The 19835-nt window shown below is 34.1% G+C and overlaps 1 protein-coding gene across 1 annotated transcript in view; it reads right to left on the reverse strand.

Annotated features, from left to right (window-relative positions):
• LOC123714878 overlaps positions 1 to 19506 on the reverse strand; it is a 32467-nt gene extending 12961 nt beyond the window's left edge. The window contains exons 1-8 of the mRNA XM_045669507.1: positions 19226 to 19506; positions 18804 to 18842; positions 18644 to 18702; positions 4943 to 5162; positions 4215 to 4285; positions 2856 to 2956; positions 1980 to 2081; positions 289 to 374 (exon numbers count right to left, since the gene is read on the reverse strand). Of these exons, the coding sequence (XP_045525463.1) occupies positions 289 to 374; positions 1980 to 2081; positions 2856 to 2956; positions 4215 to 4285; positions 4943 to 5162; positions 18644 to 18702; positions 18804 to 18831 (667 nt within the window). The 5' untranslated portion in view covers positions 18832 to 18842; positions 19226 to 19506. The remainder of the gene's footprint in view (positions 1 to 288; positions 375 to 1979; positions 2082 to 2855; positions 2957 to 4214; positions 4286 to 4942; positions 5163 to 18643; positions 18703 to 18803; positions 18843 to 19225) is intronic.
• Positions 19507 to 19835: the final 329 nt, after the last annotated feature.

Consider the following 19835-nt stretch of genomic DNA (forward strand, 5'->3'; position numbering starts at 1 on the left):
GACCAAATCCAGGAGGTACTAGAGGCAAGTTAAAAGTACCTATAACCGACGAGCATGCATGGTCAATGTTATGGGAGTCGATGAAGTAAGAGAGCTACGTCAGGACCGTAACAAGTGGTGATACGTGGTCTTTGCCTACTAATTCAAAACACCAGAGAAGGTATAATACCTTCATCACGCTATCTGGTGAAAACCGAACAAAGATCTGGGTTTTGAGATTATCGCGTCCATATAGACCTGTCTGTAATATACAATACGATTATATAGATAGAATCATTGAATAAATACCAGGAGATGGCGGTAGAAGCGCTGGCGAACCTCTCTCTCTTTGACAGCTGTTGTTCGAACCATGAGCACGGCTGTACTGGCAGCATCTAAACAGGAAATTGTTTATTTTACAGGAATTATGGGAACATCACAACATAGTTATCCAACTATTTCATCACTTTCCTTGAAGTTATTGATCACTGCCGTGTAATGCTTTCAAGGGAAAGTGATTTGCTTTCAAGTGCAATAATGCTTTCTTAGACCATAAGTTTTGACAACAGTTAATAAATAACCTAACTGTTCTCATTGTGATTTATTTATTTAATGTGGAACCAGCTGCCCACTGAAGTATTTCCGAAACAATTCGACTTAGGTCCTTCTAGAAAAGAGCGTACAAATTCTTAAAAGGCCGGCAAAGCCCTCTGGCATTTAGTGTCCATGGGCAGCGGTATCGCTTAACATCAGGTGAGCCCGTTTGCCACCTATTTTATAAAAAATAATAATAAAAGTGTAGTTAGATGCTCTCCATCATCACTAAATGATAGGGACCCGGTGTGCGAATAGGCATAACGTTAAAGAGATCACAAGGAAACAACAAAAAACGTATATGGCGCTAAGAACAGACAGGATAAGAAAAATACTGCTACACGTACTATATGTTACGTTGACTAATACATAAATATATACATATATAGTGTGACCGGGACATAGCTTCATCTGTTAATGTCCTAAAAATATCCATAAAGGTTATATAAGAAACTAGATTGCGCCACGTGTATTAAAAACAGTTTGATAACAGTTATTTTTTGCCTTAAGGCATTATCCCAGCACGAATTGCTGTGTCAGTGTCTCGCGTTGGACTGCGGTGCGCAATGGAGAGCTGGAGCGCTAAGGCACCCCGGCCCGCAACAACAATTAGTAATGTAAAACATTAAATTAATGTAATTTTATCAATTTTTTTTCTGAAATGGATTACTTGGCTTGCGATACAATATATCGTGTGAATTTCAAAATCATGTTCCATATACATATTCGTCATAAAATGAATTCAAAGTGTCAAAAATTGGCGATATTTGGATTTTTTTTCTATCGAGTCAAGTTATTTAAATCGTGTATCGATTTTTCAAAATGGATACAAACGATGACAAAAAATGAAACAATGTACTTTTTTTGAGTTGTACGACCGTATAGGCCCTTAAATATTTAACTGTAATGTCGCATCAAAACCTCGTCATACGTTTCGTAAATAAGTAAATTTACACTTTATACATTAATTTTTCATAACAAAGCAAATCATTAGAACTACATACTTACTAAAGAAATACCTGCAACGCACTTGCGAGGCAATGTGAGTGTCAATGGTTAGTATGAAATTACTACTCTTACTAATTGTAAGAGCAGTGTTGGCCTTGTGGCTTATGGACCGAACCCTGAGGTCGTGCGTTCGAATCGAAGCTGTGTACTAATGACACACACATTTTCTATGTTTTAAGACTAGGCCATAGGGCCTAACCATAGGGTTAATACATATTTTCAAAGCTAAAAAATCATAATATACATATGTCAGACACAGGACAACTATTTATATTTAAAATGAACAAATGGGTGGTAGCGCTCCTGGATTAAAAACAAATAATTTTAATACAAAAATGTATTCACTAAACCGATTCTGGGTTCAATTCCCAGTGAAACACATTTCAAAGAAACCATACCTGGCTGTTGTCACACATATCTCTGAATCCCTCTCGGATAGCCTCAAACTGGAACAGTTCTCTGAATCTTGTGGTGGCGAGACTTCTAGTGTCGGTTGAATTCTGAATACATAAAATATAATTTATTCATATGCATAATCTACACTTTTTAGGTCTGGACCTCAGATTTCTGTAACTGTTTCATGGTTATTTGTCAATCTAATAGGCATGTAGGTGATCAGCCTCCTGTGCGTGACATATGCCGTCGACTTTAAGTCAAGCCGGTTTCCTCACGATGTTTTCCTTCGCTTGTAAATGCGCACGGATAGTAAGTCCATTGGAGCACAGCAGTAATGAACCTACGACTTCAGGTATGAGATTCGTACGCTAGTACTAGTCACTATGCCAACATGAATACACTTATGAACGACAGTAAATAATGCCTCTAATACATGTACTGCCTATTTTTTTATATAAAAGTCTGTAAGCACCTGCAACCATTACATCCTCCACCTAATACAGTTTCACCTCTATCAGCAAGGCGCCAGGACGATGCACTTACTGAGAGAATAGCACGCAAACATGTAGAATCGCTGTGGTCATCATTTTTTTAAGTTCATTATTTCCTTATAAATGTTCATCAATGTTTGTCTAATTAGTTTTAAGCTGCGCAACTTTGCAATTATATGAAATTTTTGTTGGATAAAATCTTTCATTAATTCAGACATAGCCACAGACGTAAACAGAATTTTCTTAAGTCCAGTCACTGACACTACACTGCTTTTTGTACGTCTTTTAAGTCGTTCGATATTTAATTAAAATCGTGAACTAAGCATAGGCAACCTAGCAAATGTATAATCCACGTTTTGTAATTTCGTATTAATTACGATTTCTTACTTGATTTCATTAGTACTTGTGCTCGCGCTATCCTCGGGAAGCTCCTTTGGGTCTTGGGGAGTAGGTAATTCGGCTGGACTCACAAGCGATGAATTCTCGTTCTGCAAACGAATTTAATAAATCTTTGGACGCATTAAAACTAATGCTTTTTCTATTTCGAGTTACTGCTATACAGCAGTCGTCAGAATTGTCTTTGGTTAACATAGCTTTTACACATTGAAAGAAAATATTTTTTTTAAGCGGATTAAAGCTATTCGTATTATTATAAACTTATCATTATTTTACATAATTTTAAATTTAATTTTTTCCTACGTTTCGCGTGCTTTACAGCGTGCGTGGTCACGGTGACTGAATAGAAAAGGTGTTGAATGTCAAAAGTATCTACAGCTGTAGAGAAAGTTGTGTTATCTGTATTTATTTTGCCGGATACTACCGGTCCATACCAACAGGCTGTAAAACACGCGAAACGTCGGAAAAAATTAAATTTAAAATTATGTTAAATAATTATAAGTTTATAATAATACAAATAGCTTTAATCCGGTTAATAAATTGTTTTCTTTCAGATGTCAGAATTATTAGTCGCGTAAATCAAAAACTTAAAACCGGTGACCCCAGAGCTGTTGCTTTTCTCGCTCAACGAATAAATATCGCAATACAACATTGAAATGCTGCCAGTATTAAAGTTACACTGCCAAAGCACAGTTAAAAAATTATAGCGAGGGATGTTACATGGAGTTTACATAATTATAATATAAAGGAACAATAACAATGTTTTTTATTATGATTTTAATAATGTTTAGTTACATTAAACATATCCATTTGCTGGTAATTTGTGTTAAAATCTGAAGGTATATGATACATGATGTAACGACTTGCGTAAATACACTGTAAACTTCGTGTAACGTCCCTCGATTTAACGACGAACTGCCTAAAGCGTCTAAGTCAATTGGTTTTGGTTGGTTAAGCTTGTCTGCCATACAATTATACACACTACATAGCATTACACCCACTCTTAATAACGACTTTGTCTCTCTGCCTCTCTTGTTGCTCTATTATCTTAGCTCGCAATAAACTCGACTATCCGCATCATGTATACGAACTTTCTAAAAAATTCGTTCTTTTGTTTACAAATTGGAATTGCTTGCACGTGTAGACTGTTGTTGACCATGACTAATAAGTAGGACTTATGGATTATCTAAGTTTTTCTTATCCCCATTTTACGACAACTCTCTATAACGCCATAAAAAGCACAGTACTTTCAGCGTCGTTATATAGAGACACTGAAGTTTGTATTAGACCGAGGAATTTTAAATAGCCTTGTATGAAGATATAGTTTGCATGTATGATCATCATAATTACCTGGTCGGTCCTAGATAAATCGATATCTGCGTCTAGTTCACCGGCCGGCTGAGTTGTCGACTCGCATTCATCTAAAATTAAAATATACTATTCAGTTTTGAGACAAAATCATTATAAGCAATGACATAACATAATAAGGTGGTCTCGAATCACAGCATGCGAAGCCTGAGTGCATACAGGCGCACCCATCCACTGTTGAAGCGATACAGTCACTCGGTCATTCAAAGTTCGGCTACAGATTGGATGGCTGGTTGTTAATACCATATCCGATGATCTGTAAAGTCCAATGACTTTGGTGAGCATTTTTCATTGTATATCCGAAGCGCTTATACTTGGGATCGAGTCGTACAAAAACTCAACATCCAAATCATCGATTCAGATTTCTGTGACTAGTTCGACATCATTTTAATACACACGTAGGTGATCGGCCTTGTGACACACGCCGTTGATATTTACATCCAGTAGTGCTACAAAACCCTTATGGGCCACAGATTGCATACGTTACTTTGATCATATCTTAGGTGATCAGCTTTCTGTGCCTGACACGCCATCGACTTTTTAGGTCTACGAGACGCCGATCTCCTCACGATGTCTTCCTTTACCTTACGAGCAATAATTGCGCACATAAAGAGACCCAGAAAATCGTGAGGGTTGAGAGGTCTCAACTCTGACGATTTCGCACTCTCTAACTGCTCCAACACCCCTCCACTATCGTGTCTATAACTCACCAGAGACTTCCTCCTCAGGTATCGCCTTTGCCCGTTTATCAGTCGCTCGCCGCCTGACCAACTCAGCAATGACTCCATGCAGTTCAGCAAGTCTTGCATCGTGAGCTCTAGCCGCACTGGCCGCGCGTTGACGCTCGTTCGCCAACGCACGCACCAACGCGTCACGTTCAGCACGGAGGGTGGAGACATCTTCCACCCGACCGCTGCTTTGTGTTGCCAACTGTAAAAATAATTAAATTACTTATTACGCATAGGCAGGGAATGCTTTATCAGGAAATGTCCTGATTGAGTCAATTGGCTGTTGATTATTATTATTGCTTTGGATGATTCGATTTGTTTTGTTATAATTTAGGTGTTTCATACTTTAGAATTAAAAATATGAATATTGTTATTACCAATCAGAGCAGAGAAAACGAGTGGGGTCGAGGCGCCATCTTGACTTTGGACATTACGTTCAGACTTCTGAGAAGATTATAAGATGCTCGTTATAATTTAATCAAAAGTGTTATTTGAAGAGTTAACATCTCTAATACAATCTCTAAGACATTCGATATATTATCTCATTATCAACCTTTGACGAGATTGTAACTTGAAATACCAATTAGAATATTAACCTTAGATAAGGGCGCGACTATGACCCGTATGTCCAAATTCAACGCACGGAGGTCAAGAATTCTCGTTTCTGAAACATTCCTTGTCGTGTGAAATTAATCTATAAAGCTTTTTATAATTTTGACGAATACTTAAATGATCCTTGGGATTGATTTTCTCCAGTTCAAACAATTTGTATGGCTCAATACTTGGCGATTAAAAAGAGTTTCGGAAAGTTCCTTGCCAGTTCTTCTGACACGCTCTACGCCCTTGACTTCCGAACTGGTAGTAAATGTAAATTTACAATTAATTTCACTTATTTTTGACGTTCATAAGTGTACTTGTTTTACTTATATGAATGAAGATATTTTGAGTTTGAGATACTAATACTTATAAAAATAGTTTACCTAATAAAACCCACGTTACACTGCAATAAATGAGAATTCTCAGAAATTATGAAAAAATCTTGGCAATAGTTCTTAAAGGCTTTGGATAAGAAAAGTAAGATAATTCCTGACTTCTAAGCAATTATCGTATCACACTTGTCACTATTGTAAATATCTTTTTCGACATATACTTTCTAAATTTGTACTTTAGAAGCCGAAGACATATTAACTACTTACACGTCATAAAATCACGTAAGCAATTTTGTTACTTGGTGATCTTTCTAAAACTTCACAATCGATTAACACGTGCAACATATAAAACCTTTTTTGGATTTGCAGTAAAAAAGCTTACTCTATTTTTTTATAGTTCCATTTTTGAAATTCTCTTTTCTTTCCGTTCTCTCTTTTGCATTTGTAGTTAAAAGCTTAGCTTATTATCGTTCCATTTTTGAAATATTGATTTCTTTCGTCTATTCCCTTCCATTTTTAATTTATGTAGTATATTAACATACAAAGTACAGTGCAGTGGCATACAGATAAGTGTACTATATACGGCGACACAATGTCTACTGAATCGCAAGGTTTACCGCTAATACATTATGTATGCAGCTCATGCAGCTTATTTAAAAAGAAGCGAGGCCTTTGATATTCAACGCTCGTCATTAATTAGCTACAGGCTTATTTCTTACGACAACTTCGCTTGAAATGACGATAAAAAGATGCTATGTTCTTATATGTACACGTTAATGGTTCATACTTTAAACATTATCTAGGTTACATATATTAATGTTTTAAGAAAAAGCTCTAGAAACGTCAGTTAGTAATCATTACAATCAACAATATACAGTATTTACAATTTTCTTAACCAACATAATAATGATAAAAACATCTCTGGAATCACCGGTACTATCTACCAGGCGCCATCTTAAAACGACAAATACATATATTTTTTTCTATTAAACGTAATTTTGAATTTTTTATTTATTATTAAATGTAAATAAATTTTTAAATATTATTCATTTTATTTACACCAATTCTGAGAAGATATAGTTAAATTTTATAACATATATTTTAACCACAGCTGTAACTTTTATAGTCAGGTTTAAAGTAAGATTTTTTTATAAATGTTTTATTCATTCTTTTGTATCGCCTCTGATGAATTCATAAAAAATATCTTTCGTTCTATTCCGTATAATGCTTTCTTCCACTAACCATTAAGTGGAGTCAAGAAAGTAGCTGTTATCAGAAATCCATTAAATTTTTTCATTACCTTATTTATTTACTAATACCATTAAATCTAAAAGCTCCGTTCGAGGTATGGCATGAAAGCAGGTCCAGAAAACTTTCCCCAGAGAATCCCAAAAATCTAATAGCTCTACAACTATTTGGTTATGGGCCTCAGATTCCTATATGTTTCGTGACACGTTGTGTTTTTTTATAGTAAACCGTTGACTTTTTGGGTCTAAGGCATGCTGGTTTCCTTGTTGTTTTCCCTCAAATAAAGGAGTGTTAAATGCGCACGTAGACATAAAGTCAGGGATGTGAGCCACTAGACCAGTACTGTAGAATATTATTAGAAATTTAGAAAATTAATTTGTCAAAATCACTACCACGTGTTCAACTACTCTATACTCTATACCTACTACTACTGGCCCCTTGCCCCCCCCCCCCCCCCAATAACAATAGGATGGCGATGCGTAAGTTGATTTCGATGTCTATAACGTGTTTTTTATTAATTTTCTTGCTTATATTACGACTAGCCGTGCTTTTGAATTAATGTACAATAATCTATTTCACTGTTTGAGAATTTTTAGCCCCTCAAAGAATGTATTAATGTGCGAGCACGCGCGACAGTTCAACGTGTGCGCGTGTGTACTGTGCATAATTGACATTAACACATACTTGTCAAAATTCGTATTAACAAATACAAATTCACTGACAGAATGCATTGCACACGCACTAATAAAAAAAATATGTTGGCGTCTGGTAGATACCGGTAACCCCAGAGCTGGTGCTTTCCCTGGTCAACGTATCGCGATACTGCGAGGAAATCTTGCCATTAAAGGTACACTACCACTGATAACATTTCTATTTATCAATTTTTAATTATTATTATTACTATGTAGGTTAATATTGTAAATATACTAAACACTACTTTACATACATTTAAAAAACTGCTTTTTTTATAGAACAGCAAACGGGCAGAAGGCTCACCTGATGTTAAGTGATACCGCCGCACATGGACACTCTCAATGCCAGGGGGCTCGCGAATGCGTTGGCGGCCTTTTAAGAATTGGTACGCTCTTTTCTTGAAGGACCCTAAGTCGAATTGGTTCGGAAATACTTCAGTACTTTCATACTGTACGTTAATGGTTAACTTACCCCCAATAAATTCTAGAAAGTTAGTTTTGAATGTAACAAAGCACCACCTTGTCAGGCATATAAACATTTCCGTTCCTAATAAAAAACTATGTACCCACATTTCTTAAAACTAACAGGTTTCATGAAACGATATTCAAGTTATTGTTAGTCCAGCGTCATAACCCCACCACCCCTAATTTTATAATAGCTATAAGCTTGTCTTTGAACCATTAAAGACTGCTAACACTTAACTTTGAACAATGCATTTCACTTATTAGAATATCCCACAACCGCTAACGAACTAAGGTGACGTGATCAATGCCTCCCTTGATTGGTTCGAATATATGATATCATAAAATTATACTACATACCATATGTATCCCATTTTGTCCTGGCGCTGGTGGCGCAGTTACAGGCCTCAAACTGGAATACCTCCACGACGATTCCCTTGACATCTCCTCTTCCCCCATATTTGGACAGCACAAGTACCAGCTTCTACTTCTCCTAACACCCGGAGTGGACTCCAATTGAGTGAGTGGAACCCTTCCCACAACCTGCAGTTCAGCGAGCAGTGGTTCTTTCTCCTTCGGCTCAGGCATGGGAAAGGTTCCAGCAGTAGAATATGTCTCCTCTTTCCTGTCTCGCGGGTCTTTTGCATCATTGAAAATTTCGTTTGTGTCCACATACTCAGATAATTCATTAGGATCAATCTGCCGAACGATTGGTCGGCTGATCGGGCAGTGTTCGCTTTGACGGACATACTCTAATTCGGATGCACCATTCTGCCTATCCGTCGGCCGAACGATCGAGCAATGTTCGTTCTGTCGTATGAACTCTGAAAAGTCATTTGGATGTTTCTCCCGCTCGGTTTGCCGAATGATCGGGCAATCTTGTACATTCTGGCGTACATCTGATAAATCATGGTTGGGCCGATCTGTTTGTCGACCAATCGTGCGATCGTGATCATTCTGGCGCTTTATCTTCTCCAAGTCAGCGTAGTAGTAAGCGGTGGAGCGCGGAGGCTCACCGCTTTGCGTCTTCCCAGCCAGTATTGTTTATTTATTTGCTTTATCAAACACTTACACTTACTCACATAGTCACTCACACAGTAAAGTCACATTTTTCTTAATTACTGAATAAATAAGTTCAAGGACCTAGAAACATTTGTTGTAAATAAAATTTATTGTTAATGCGATAATTACTTTTGACGTCTAGAATACAACCGAATGGATTACACCATGAATAAGTCAACCAACTGAACCAGTGTACGCGAGCTATTAAGCAGCCGATAGTTTAGTTTGAAGACATCGTGAAGTCCATCCAATTTATCGTCCGATACCAAATTGGTGTACCATCGTATACGTAGTTTAGTTTGCAGTTGGCGGGAGCTTTTTTTAACGAGTAAAGCTTTGATATATCAAAGTATTTGTACTATCTTTAGCAAGTATTCAATAATTTATACATTGTTATACCTAACACCAGCTAGTAGTCCCCAAAGGGCGAGAAAAGCAATGACACTTGTAATTTTTCCACCGTTTTCAGTAATTTCCCGCAACGTGAAGTTAAAAGCTTTTAAATGCAACACTGTTTGCACTCTGTGGTAAACTGTTTGCTTTGTGAAAACGAAAGCAGTCTGTATTTAAGTGTCCACTATCTAATTTCAGGCCGCCATGTCAAAATTTATATGGATTATTTGATTTGTGCACAGGTTCATAATCATGTATTGTTACACCAATTTATATAAATGCAAGGCGACGTTATTATACAAACAATTTTGTTGCATCAGAAAACTAGTACATCTCGAATACTCAAATAATAAGAGAGATGTAATCGAACCCTGGAACATATGGGTTGTACACCATGCGTTAACTATGAATAGTCTCGTAACATTTCTTCATCCGTTTCATTTGTTTATCTACTAATTGAAAGGAAGTTAGATTGTATTTGACACATAGATTTTTGGGTCTAAATCGGTTTCCACGCTATGATTTTCTTAAAGCACATAGTCTAATATTAAATAAACTTACCGCTCAGTGTCACCTCCGTATGTCACAAACGTATGGGATTTTGACATATAGGAGGTCAACGTTCGTGCTCATTTATGAATCTTACCCAAAGCCAGAACTATCGAGTCCAAACGTACGACCTCAGGATAATAAACACATTATATATAACAGGACAAACGGGCAGAAGACTCACCTAATATTAGGTGATACTGCCTCACTGAGTGTATGGGACGCAGTATCTCATATCATATCATTGCTAGAAAACTTGCAAGTGCCTGCCTTCCAAGACTTGTATTCTCTTTTCTTAAAGCTTTTGAATAAACGTAGTTTAAAATATTGGTATTATAATATGAAATTCAATTGCTTTAATATCCGCGAAAAAACTGAACACTATAGTAAATAAGGAACACGGTGATGAAACTTAATTCGAATGACGAAAAATTCGATACGTGGGAACTCTGCAACATCCAATCAGACATCTCAAATATTTGTCTTTGTTCCCCGCAATCCCAAGGTAGCGACATCAGCGCTACGGAAATTCAGAACTACATCGAAATTACATACAAAGCCCCGGGATCTATATGAAGTTACAGAGTACGGAATCTAGTGATTCCCAGAACCCACAGTGTATACAGAATTTTTTTTTTGAGTGTTTACTGTTTATGTCTTATGAACGCAACTCGATGCGGACGTTTTACATATAAAAAATTTAACATTACTTTTTTTTGTTGTCTATGTAAATAATTATATATGCTGATTAAAAGTATATTTGTTCGTGCAAATGATTTTATAATCAGTCATTTGTTACCGATACGGAAGCCTTATAAAGGGAGGAATAAACTTACAACTAGTTTAAGTTTGCTATTCATTTAAACTGATTTTATTTGCATTTATCTTTTTAGTATGATAGGATGAGGACGTGTTTTTTTTTTAAATAAAGTGGCTGAAATGTAAGTATTTCCTCCAACTTTGAACCATTTGGAGAAGATACTCTTGGGCCCTGAGGTTTCAGTGCACAGGCGCTATTCAAATAATTAGGATTGCGCCTGGTACTACAGCAGAGTTGGTGCTCTCCTAGCTCGACGAATAACTATCGCAATTCAGGGAGGAAATGCTGCCAGCATTAAAGATACACTGCCACAGGGACCAAACTTTTTAAATTTGTTTTAATTTTCTATTTATTATTATTATGTACTTAAGAATATTGTAAATAGACAGTATTTCTGTATCTGTAACAATAATACCTATAATGACGAAATAATTTTTATTATTTGCTATTCGTGGAACGCAAATGGTATACAGGGCGTCCCAAAGCTATGGGACATGAAGGATATTTTACTGAAAGAAAACTTTATGTTATGATTAAAAGTTAGTAATTCTGCACTCAAAGACTTTCTAGAAATAACATGCCTCGTCCGAGTATCGAAACGACGAAAACACCTTATTTTTATGATGCCAATCGAAGGAATGACCAAAAACTAATTACTCTTCTTAAGTAACATAGTATTAAAAAAAGCGTGAGATTAATAATTTTATACAAATTAAAAACCATGAAAGCTGCCGTAGTCAATTAAGTGGGTTATTTTTTGTAAATTAATTAAATAAATGGATTATATATTCTTGGTTTAGTAAAGTCTATGTAATAAGTTTTTATAAATATTTTTTTTAAAATAGGGGGCAAACAGGCAGGATGCTCACCTGATGTTAAGTGATACCGCCGCCCATGGACACTCAATGCCAGAGGGCTCGCGAGTGCGTTGCGGGCCTTTTAAGAATTTGTACGCTCTTTTCTTTAATTGAGTATTGAGTAATATTTTCGAATTTGTAGTTCTAGACTACTTATATACGATAATAAAATTCCACATACAAATGAAACAATACACAGAAGAAAATGAAAGCAATTTAATAGACGAAAAAAATATGTTTATATAAAAAATATATAGCCATAGGCAATTGCATGATTTGTCAATTACTAGTTTCTACTTAAATTGTCTTTAAGTAATAAAATAAAATAAATCAATGGTGCTACAACCTTTTTAGGTCTGGGCCTCAGATTTCTGTATCTGTTTCATGATCATTTGTCAATCTAATAGGCAAGTAGGTGATCAGCTTTCTGTGCCTGATACACGCCGTCGACTTTTTGGGTCTGAAGCAAGCCGGTTTCCTCACAATGTCTTTAAGTAATAGACTATTACTTCCAAACAGTATATTTTCAAAATATTTTACTATTTCAGTATATTTTACTTCCAAATAATTTATTTGTATATTTATTACTATTGATACTTGTATTGTAGTTATTATTATATTAGGAACATTGTTGGCCTCATGCCCGAGGGTGTAGGTTCGATCCCCGGCTTTGTACCAATGAATTTACTTTCTACACGCGCATTAACTATCGCTCAAACGGTAAAGGAAAACATCGTTCGGGAACTTTCTTGCCTTAGACCCTAAAAGTCGACGGCGTGTGTTACAGGATCATGAAACTGAGGCTCAGATTTGAGGTTTATTTTATTTATTGCATTATACCATACGAATACTATTAAACCTCCCTCCGCCTCCATCTATATTCCGAGAGTAGGAACGGATAAGATATCATCAGCTAAGTTAAACCACGCAAATTTTAACATTTTCGTTAAACTAAATATTTTATAGGTACCCAACGTCATTCTATAGCATATTAACAGCCTTTTAATACTTGCATAACGCTCTGGAATACATTCTCTTTAAAATAGTAATTGTTTCGGTAACATACATTTAAATTTATAAACCAACTAGATATATTCTATGTCTAGCTCGATGATGACACAATTGTTAAATACTTTGCAAAAAATATAGGCAGCGAAAAGATTGCAGAACAAAGTGTTTCTAGAGCCTGGCTAGTTCCCTAAGTAGCTAGACAGCTGTTCGATCGCAGGGACAAGGTCAGGAGGCGGATTACGTCACACTAGGGTTGCCAATCGCCAAAATGCACGACCTACAAAATTGCATATTTGTGTCGATGGAAAATTGTATTACTACTTTAGTGACTTGATACGATTCATTGAAAACTATTGCTTTGTGCTTTAGACAGATTTTGGGTTATTTTTTTACTTGTATCGTAATGAAATATAAAAAAAATTACCTTATACCGTTATTTATAGAGAGAACCCGCGTGGTAGTTACGTGAAATATTTCACTTATATATACATTTAACAATCATGATCACAACTGTCAAACTATAATGACGTAACAGCGTTGTCAACATAACAAATAAGGTAGTACCACTGCGACCTCACATCGCTCGATTCTAGTTTGTTATAAATTAGTTTTAACATCCATTCAAATATAGATTAAATTACGAATGTTCAATACTTTTATTACTGTTTCGAGGGTTTCCTAGCTAATAATTATTTAATTACAAAATAATAGATACAAAAAAATCAAAGTGGATGTATTGTGGAGCAACCCTAATCTCAACCTCCATATTGAAGGAGGAATTAATCGGATGAACGTGTACTTAAGAGAGGTCATGATGATTTTATAATCCAAACTCATTTTTCAAGTTTGCCTATATCAATTAACTATTTCTTTTAATTCTGCTATATTAATGTAATTTTCATTGAAAATATACATTCAAAAAGACAATGCTTTTGGCCTCAAATCACTGTATATGTTAGGTAATTATTATTAGGCAAGTAGGTGGTCATCCTTCTGTGTCAAACAGAAACAGTAAGGGTCTAAACTCTAAGGCGTACTGAATTTCTCACGACATTTTCCTTCACAGTACGAGTCCACTGAAGTATTTCCGACGCAATTCTTAAAAGGCCGGCAACGCAATCGCGAACCCTCTGGCCTTAAGTTTGCCCATGGGCGGTATGACGTAACATCAGATGAGCCTCCAGCCCGTTTTACATAAAATTAAAAAAAAAAGTCAATCAACGCCTCAGGATTCAGTAGCTCGCTCGTGCCTATAGTGCTCATTCAAAGTGATTAAATCCACCAAAAAATTCCCAGGAACCGAACCCAGATTGCACACTAGGCAGGCCAAGTAGCAGGTTAATGCTATAGAATGCAGAGGCTGAAAGAGGTCACGTCTGTACGCATACAAGTCTAGTGCATTACGTCAGAGCACTTTAGTGACCCAATTGTTTAAGCCAAGTTAGGGGAAACCCGGAAATTAACTGTTCTCCTTAAAAAATACATTTGGAAGATTTTTTGTCCAGTCACAGATAGTCAATAACTCATCAGGGTATCTGATGGGATCTAAGCGAAATCGAGGAATCGATTTTGGGCCTAAATGATTTGTGAATCGGATCGGAAAGCTCAATTTCGTGTAGACGTATTTACAATTTTCTCGTCTAAAAATAAGACGAAAAGTTATCCATAGACATCTCCATCCATCCTTCAAACTGTGATAGGGGCCAATCTCTTAAGTAATAATGGTAGGTTGGTATACACCTCCATTCTTGATGTCGGTTTAAATTACGATTAAGAAAATAATTAAAAATTATTTAATAAAATTGAACCAACTTTATATACTGGACTAAACGTTAATATATCTGACTAAATTAAAAAGATTTTCCGATAAATTTGTAGACAAACATACATGTACTTACTAAATTGAACTCATGTGCTTGGAAGGCTTAATATATTATAGTCAAATACTATACAATTCCAATTATAACACAACAAACACTACTTGTTTAATTCAAATTAAATTAAAAAAACAATCAACTAAATTAAAAATTCCAGTAATTAATAACTAATTTTTTTATTGCTTATTCTAAAGCTGGGGCCATTAAGCAATATTACACTTATCTAACTTCCGAGCCCACCACTAAGTGATCAATGCACCTATATATTTGTATATGTATGTGACATAATGGAACAATACATGATAATAGCACGCAGAGGTGCCGTATTCCTTATTTTTCATAGAAAAATTCAAAACATAATATTACTTTTTCCAACATTAGATTAGTAAATAGGATTCACACATAAAACATTTGACAGAAGTGCAAATCATCTTTCTTACTTCATAGCAAGTAGAAGAACAATAAAAAATAAAAATGATGTAAATCAGTATCATGTATCAGTTTGGTTATTCTGTGGTTACTTAGCCTTGAAATGGTTATTTTTAAAAAACTTGATCAATAGACACCTAAGGTAAGAATCTTGCTACTTCAATTTAAAACTATAATTTTTGCTATAATTTTCATGCTTAGACACTCACATGGTGTATGTAGATATGCCTGTAATAAATTGCAATGTAAAGAAAATTGTTGTTGTTGAGGTTAGTTCATGTCTATCCCTTTACATATAACACCTAAAACTACATTTTTATGAAAATAAAATGCCAGAAACTATACCTAAAATATGTTACAGCTATATGCTGCATACCAAGTTAAAAGAATTCTAAACATAAAAGTTCAGTATGATTACAAAGTGATCAGTCAATTTGCCAAACCTATATTCTTGAGGTTATTAAGACTGCCGGGAACTTCCACACTATTCCAAATCGCCTAACTTAGAGAAAAAATCATACTCTCTACAATTACTATTTCACTCAAAATCAAACCGATAAATAAATTCTCATTAGTAATTTAAACTTAAAAATATTTTAATTGAAAGCAATAAAATTAAAAAGAATTTACCATGTAGATCAAGTATTGCAATGTTCTTAGATGCGTGAAGTTTAATATGGTTCGGACTAACGTATCAAACCTTGTTTATGGTGAAAACTGCATTAAAGATTTGTACAACTACTACATTGTTGGCAAAGGCTTGATAACAAAATTACCCATGAATCACGGTGTAAATAGGGTGTCAGATATATACATTTATAACTATGTGTTAACATCCATGATAGCAGTTAATGAGTGATTCATACAAAACTCTAATTCCTATTTAAAAATTTGCTTATTCTGTTGTGAATTAGGATAAAAATAATTGAAGAAACAAAACATGTACATATTTGAACAACAACTAAATTAGGGATTTTACATTTTATTTTAGGTATAAAAATATTCTGGCAGACAGTAAAAATATTCTTGTGTAATAAGTATTTTACATTTGTATTATTTAAGTAATTAAAACATATTATCCAGATATTCTACAACATAAAAGAAACACAATCTTATTTTTCAAATTCAATGTGTGCAAAAGTTTATTGTTCATTCAATATAGAATTCAAACTTTAAAAGCAATCTAGATTCTTAGCAAATGAGTATTGGTTTGTGGACTCAGTTTCCGCAATTGAACGCTCAATAGGTCCTGTGTGCGTTGAAATGATATGTATTATCGTTAATTTTTAATGTGTTATATAAATACACCTATGCGTAAATGTTAAATCCAGCATTGTTGCTAATCGGACCACGAAGTTAAAAGAAATTTCAATTAAATTATGAAAAAATCTAACTATAACTACTATAACTAAGTTAATATCTATTAAAGCTTATTTTTATGCACCTGTTCAGTTATGTATCAAAAACGGCATCTTATATACTTTAAAACTTTTTTAATATCCTGAATAATTATTTCATTCATTCATTAGAAGCAAAAAGTAATTTTCGCATCACAACAAACTTAAAATCGCATTTTCAAAAATAATAACAATGACGTCACAAACTCAAGTAGGTCACCGCCGTTGCAAGTTGCACTTTACATTTTCGCACCTTATTTAACACTGTAACGTATAAACAATAGACACTTACACAATTCACTGAAGAGTTTTTATTCGAATAATTAAAAATAAAAGCCGCATCGAACGTAGGAATTCGATGCGTTTATTTATTTTCGGATGACATTTGACGCAAAGATGCACGACTGCGCGTGACGTAGCAGACCGCGGAATGGCGCATTTGGGACTCCGATGGGCAGTGTTGCAATACTCATATTATAAATTACCCAGATTTACATGTTGTGCATTTTACAAATTAAACGTAGATATGTAAAGTGAAATTGATCATTGCTTGCAAGAATATTTAGTAAATACGGTCACTTAAAATAAAATCAAAATTTATTTATTTACACTTATGAAAACTATGATTATAAAATATAAACAATATTATAAAATAGACGAAATGAGAAAAAAGTGTTTTGAATCAATTGAAAGACTATACTTTTTTATGTTTGACAAAACCTTAATTGCAATTGCCATTTTAAGTCTATCCAATATCCCAATAAATGGGGAATAATAGCTATAGCAACATTGTTTAATTACGTACATATACGAAAAAATAAATTAAGAATATATATATTTAAAAAGTTTTTAATATGGTTTAATTAAACGTATTTTTCACATCATAATTAGGACATTTGCAGGCCAAGAAAGGGAAAAACAGTATGATGTAGGTATTTTAAGCCTCATTTAATTTAAGGATGTTTTTATTTAAATATGTTTCCTAACATTTTACGATTGGAAAAATTTACATACAATCAAATTAAACTCGTTTAATTACCACGATTTGTTTTTATATTTATTTAAATTCTACACTATATATATTCTCGATTAAAATGTAGAATCCTAATTTATCTAATTTTATACACGTACCAGAACAAATTCTGTGTGTTGATTCAAAGCTGTGATGGTTTAAATTGTTTACATTGTCAATGTGTTTAAGCTTGGCTATAAAGCACTCGAAAAAAGTTTCCCCATTTTATAAAAACTTATCCCATAATTATCATGTAAAACAATACGTTAATTGAGATCGCAATTCAAACATGGATTAAAAAGCCATCTCGACAATCTAATTAAAAAAATAGGTCAAAATAAATCCTTTTAAAAACAAGCCTTATTACCATAGTCCATAAAGTTTAAAACATTCGTATTTCGAACACTCAATTTCCACTACATGTTGAAAACAAAATCCATTCGAATTTTGAAACTCTGGAAAAGTTACGTAATGTTTATGATTGTTTAGGCGGGAAGTTGTTTTCTTTCATGTATAAACTAGGTCGTGTTATAAAGAGATAAATTAGTTCGTTTGTTGTTGCGATGTACATTATTAATAATACGTTATCCTCCTATTATTATATTATTGTCCTAAACTAATTTCATTGTTTGTATTGTACTAAAAAAACTTCGACGTGTCAGTTAGGTCTCTACCTAAGTTATGACTAAATGTTTTTTTTTTTTTTAAATATAAATTTTGCTTTTTTTTTTGGCAAAAAATTATAAAACTGAGTTTATTTTTCAGCTTTTAGTAAAGTTTGTTTTAATCATTCATGTTTACACCCAATATATTATTATTAATATATATATATAATAATGAAAAACCAAACAATCATGTATAATATATAAGAAAGTTAAGCAGCAAAGTTTCACATAACTGTTATTATAAATTTAGAGTCATCTATGTTACATAAATTTAACTTACATCTTCTTGTTGGCTAAGAGAAGAGTGACTACCCCAGTCATCCCAAGTCTCTCTTTCACCTGTGAAATTATAAAAAACAGTAATTAAAGCTACCTGTTAGAGTCTCACTATATATATATCAAAATTATTGAGTTTAAGTTTTCATAGCACAAAAACTTACAATAGCCGGCTTCACTGCTGGCTTCCATTCTTACACCATCTATAAGAAAAATATAGTTGAAATATTTGGTCTACATCTTACAGAAACTAATATTTTAGAACTTAAAATTAACTGGACGATTAAGAACATAAAGGCCTATAATCAAGAAACGGCCCTTAGAGCAGGTCTGTTTTAGGGTATCTTGCATAAATAAGTTTTATTGCTGATGGTAATTAGTAGCTAGCTGTGAGGAATCACCTCATTTCAAATCCTTCGAAAATCTAATAAGAAGAAGCTAGAAGCATTTTGTGGTGTTCAAGACTGGATTTATTTTATCCTTGGAGTTAACAAGGTCCGCAAGAATAGTAACGATGTGAATATTATGTAGCTGTAGTCATGACGTATCGTATTATAAATAAATGTACAAAGTCCAATGAACTTACCATCATTATCTAATAATTTGATTTGAACCTATGTGTTCCTTTAATAATACTAATCGTATTAATCGTAAACACTAAATCCGTAAATTACATTTAAAATCCGTGTTATTACACTATCACGCCCAGTTTTAGAAACACTGTGTACACTGATAGATCACTCAAAAACTTCACCAAACATACAATACGACTTGGAAACTCCATTTTAGTAACCTTTTCATTTATATAAAGGGCTATTTGTGTTATATTTCACCTAGAAAATGACTAATATGAAGGAGTTCATTGTACTTTTGTGTTTACAATTTTAGCTGTCAAAGGCAAAACTCAAAAGATCGATTTAGTATTGCCAGTTAAGACTGTTTGATTTGCTCCGGAATTTAATTCACAATAAAATGATAGATCCAAATAATATTATATCAGGCTGTAAAATGTGAAGTAAAATTTAGCTAACTTTTTATTAATTTTAATGTTGCGACGAGATTAACGTCATTTTAAATAATGATATTTTCACCACCAGTTTATCGTAACGAACCCGGAAGATCTTTAATCAATTTTTTTTTATTAACTCTTCGTTGCCCATAATATAAAAAGTGAACATAATTAGATTAAAAGAAGG

This window comes from Pieris brassicae, chromosome 10, assembly GCF_905147105.1.
Source record: "Pieris brassicae chromosome 10, ilPieBrab1.1, whole genome shotgun sequence".
NCBI lineage: Eukaryota > Metazoa > Arthropoda > Insecta > Lepidoptera > Pieridae > Pieris > Pieris brassicae.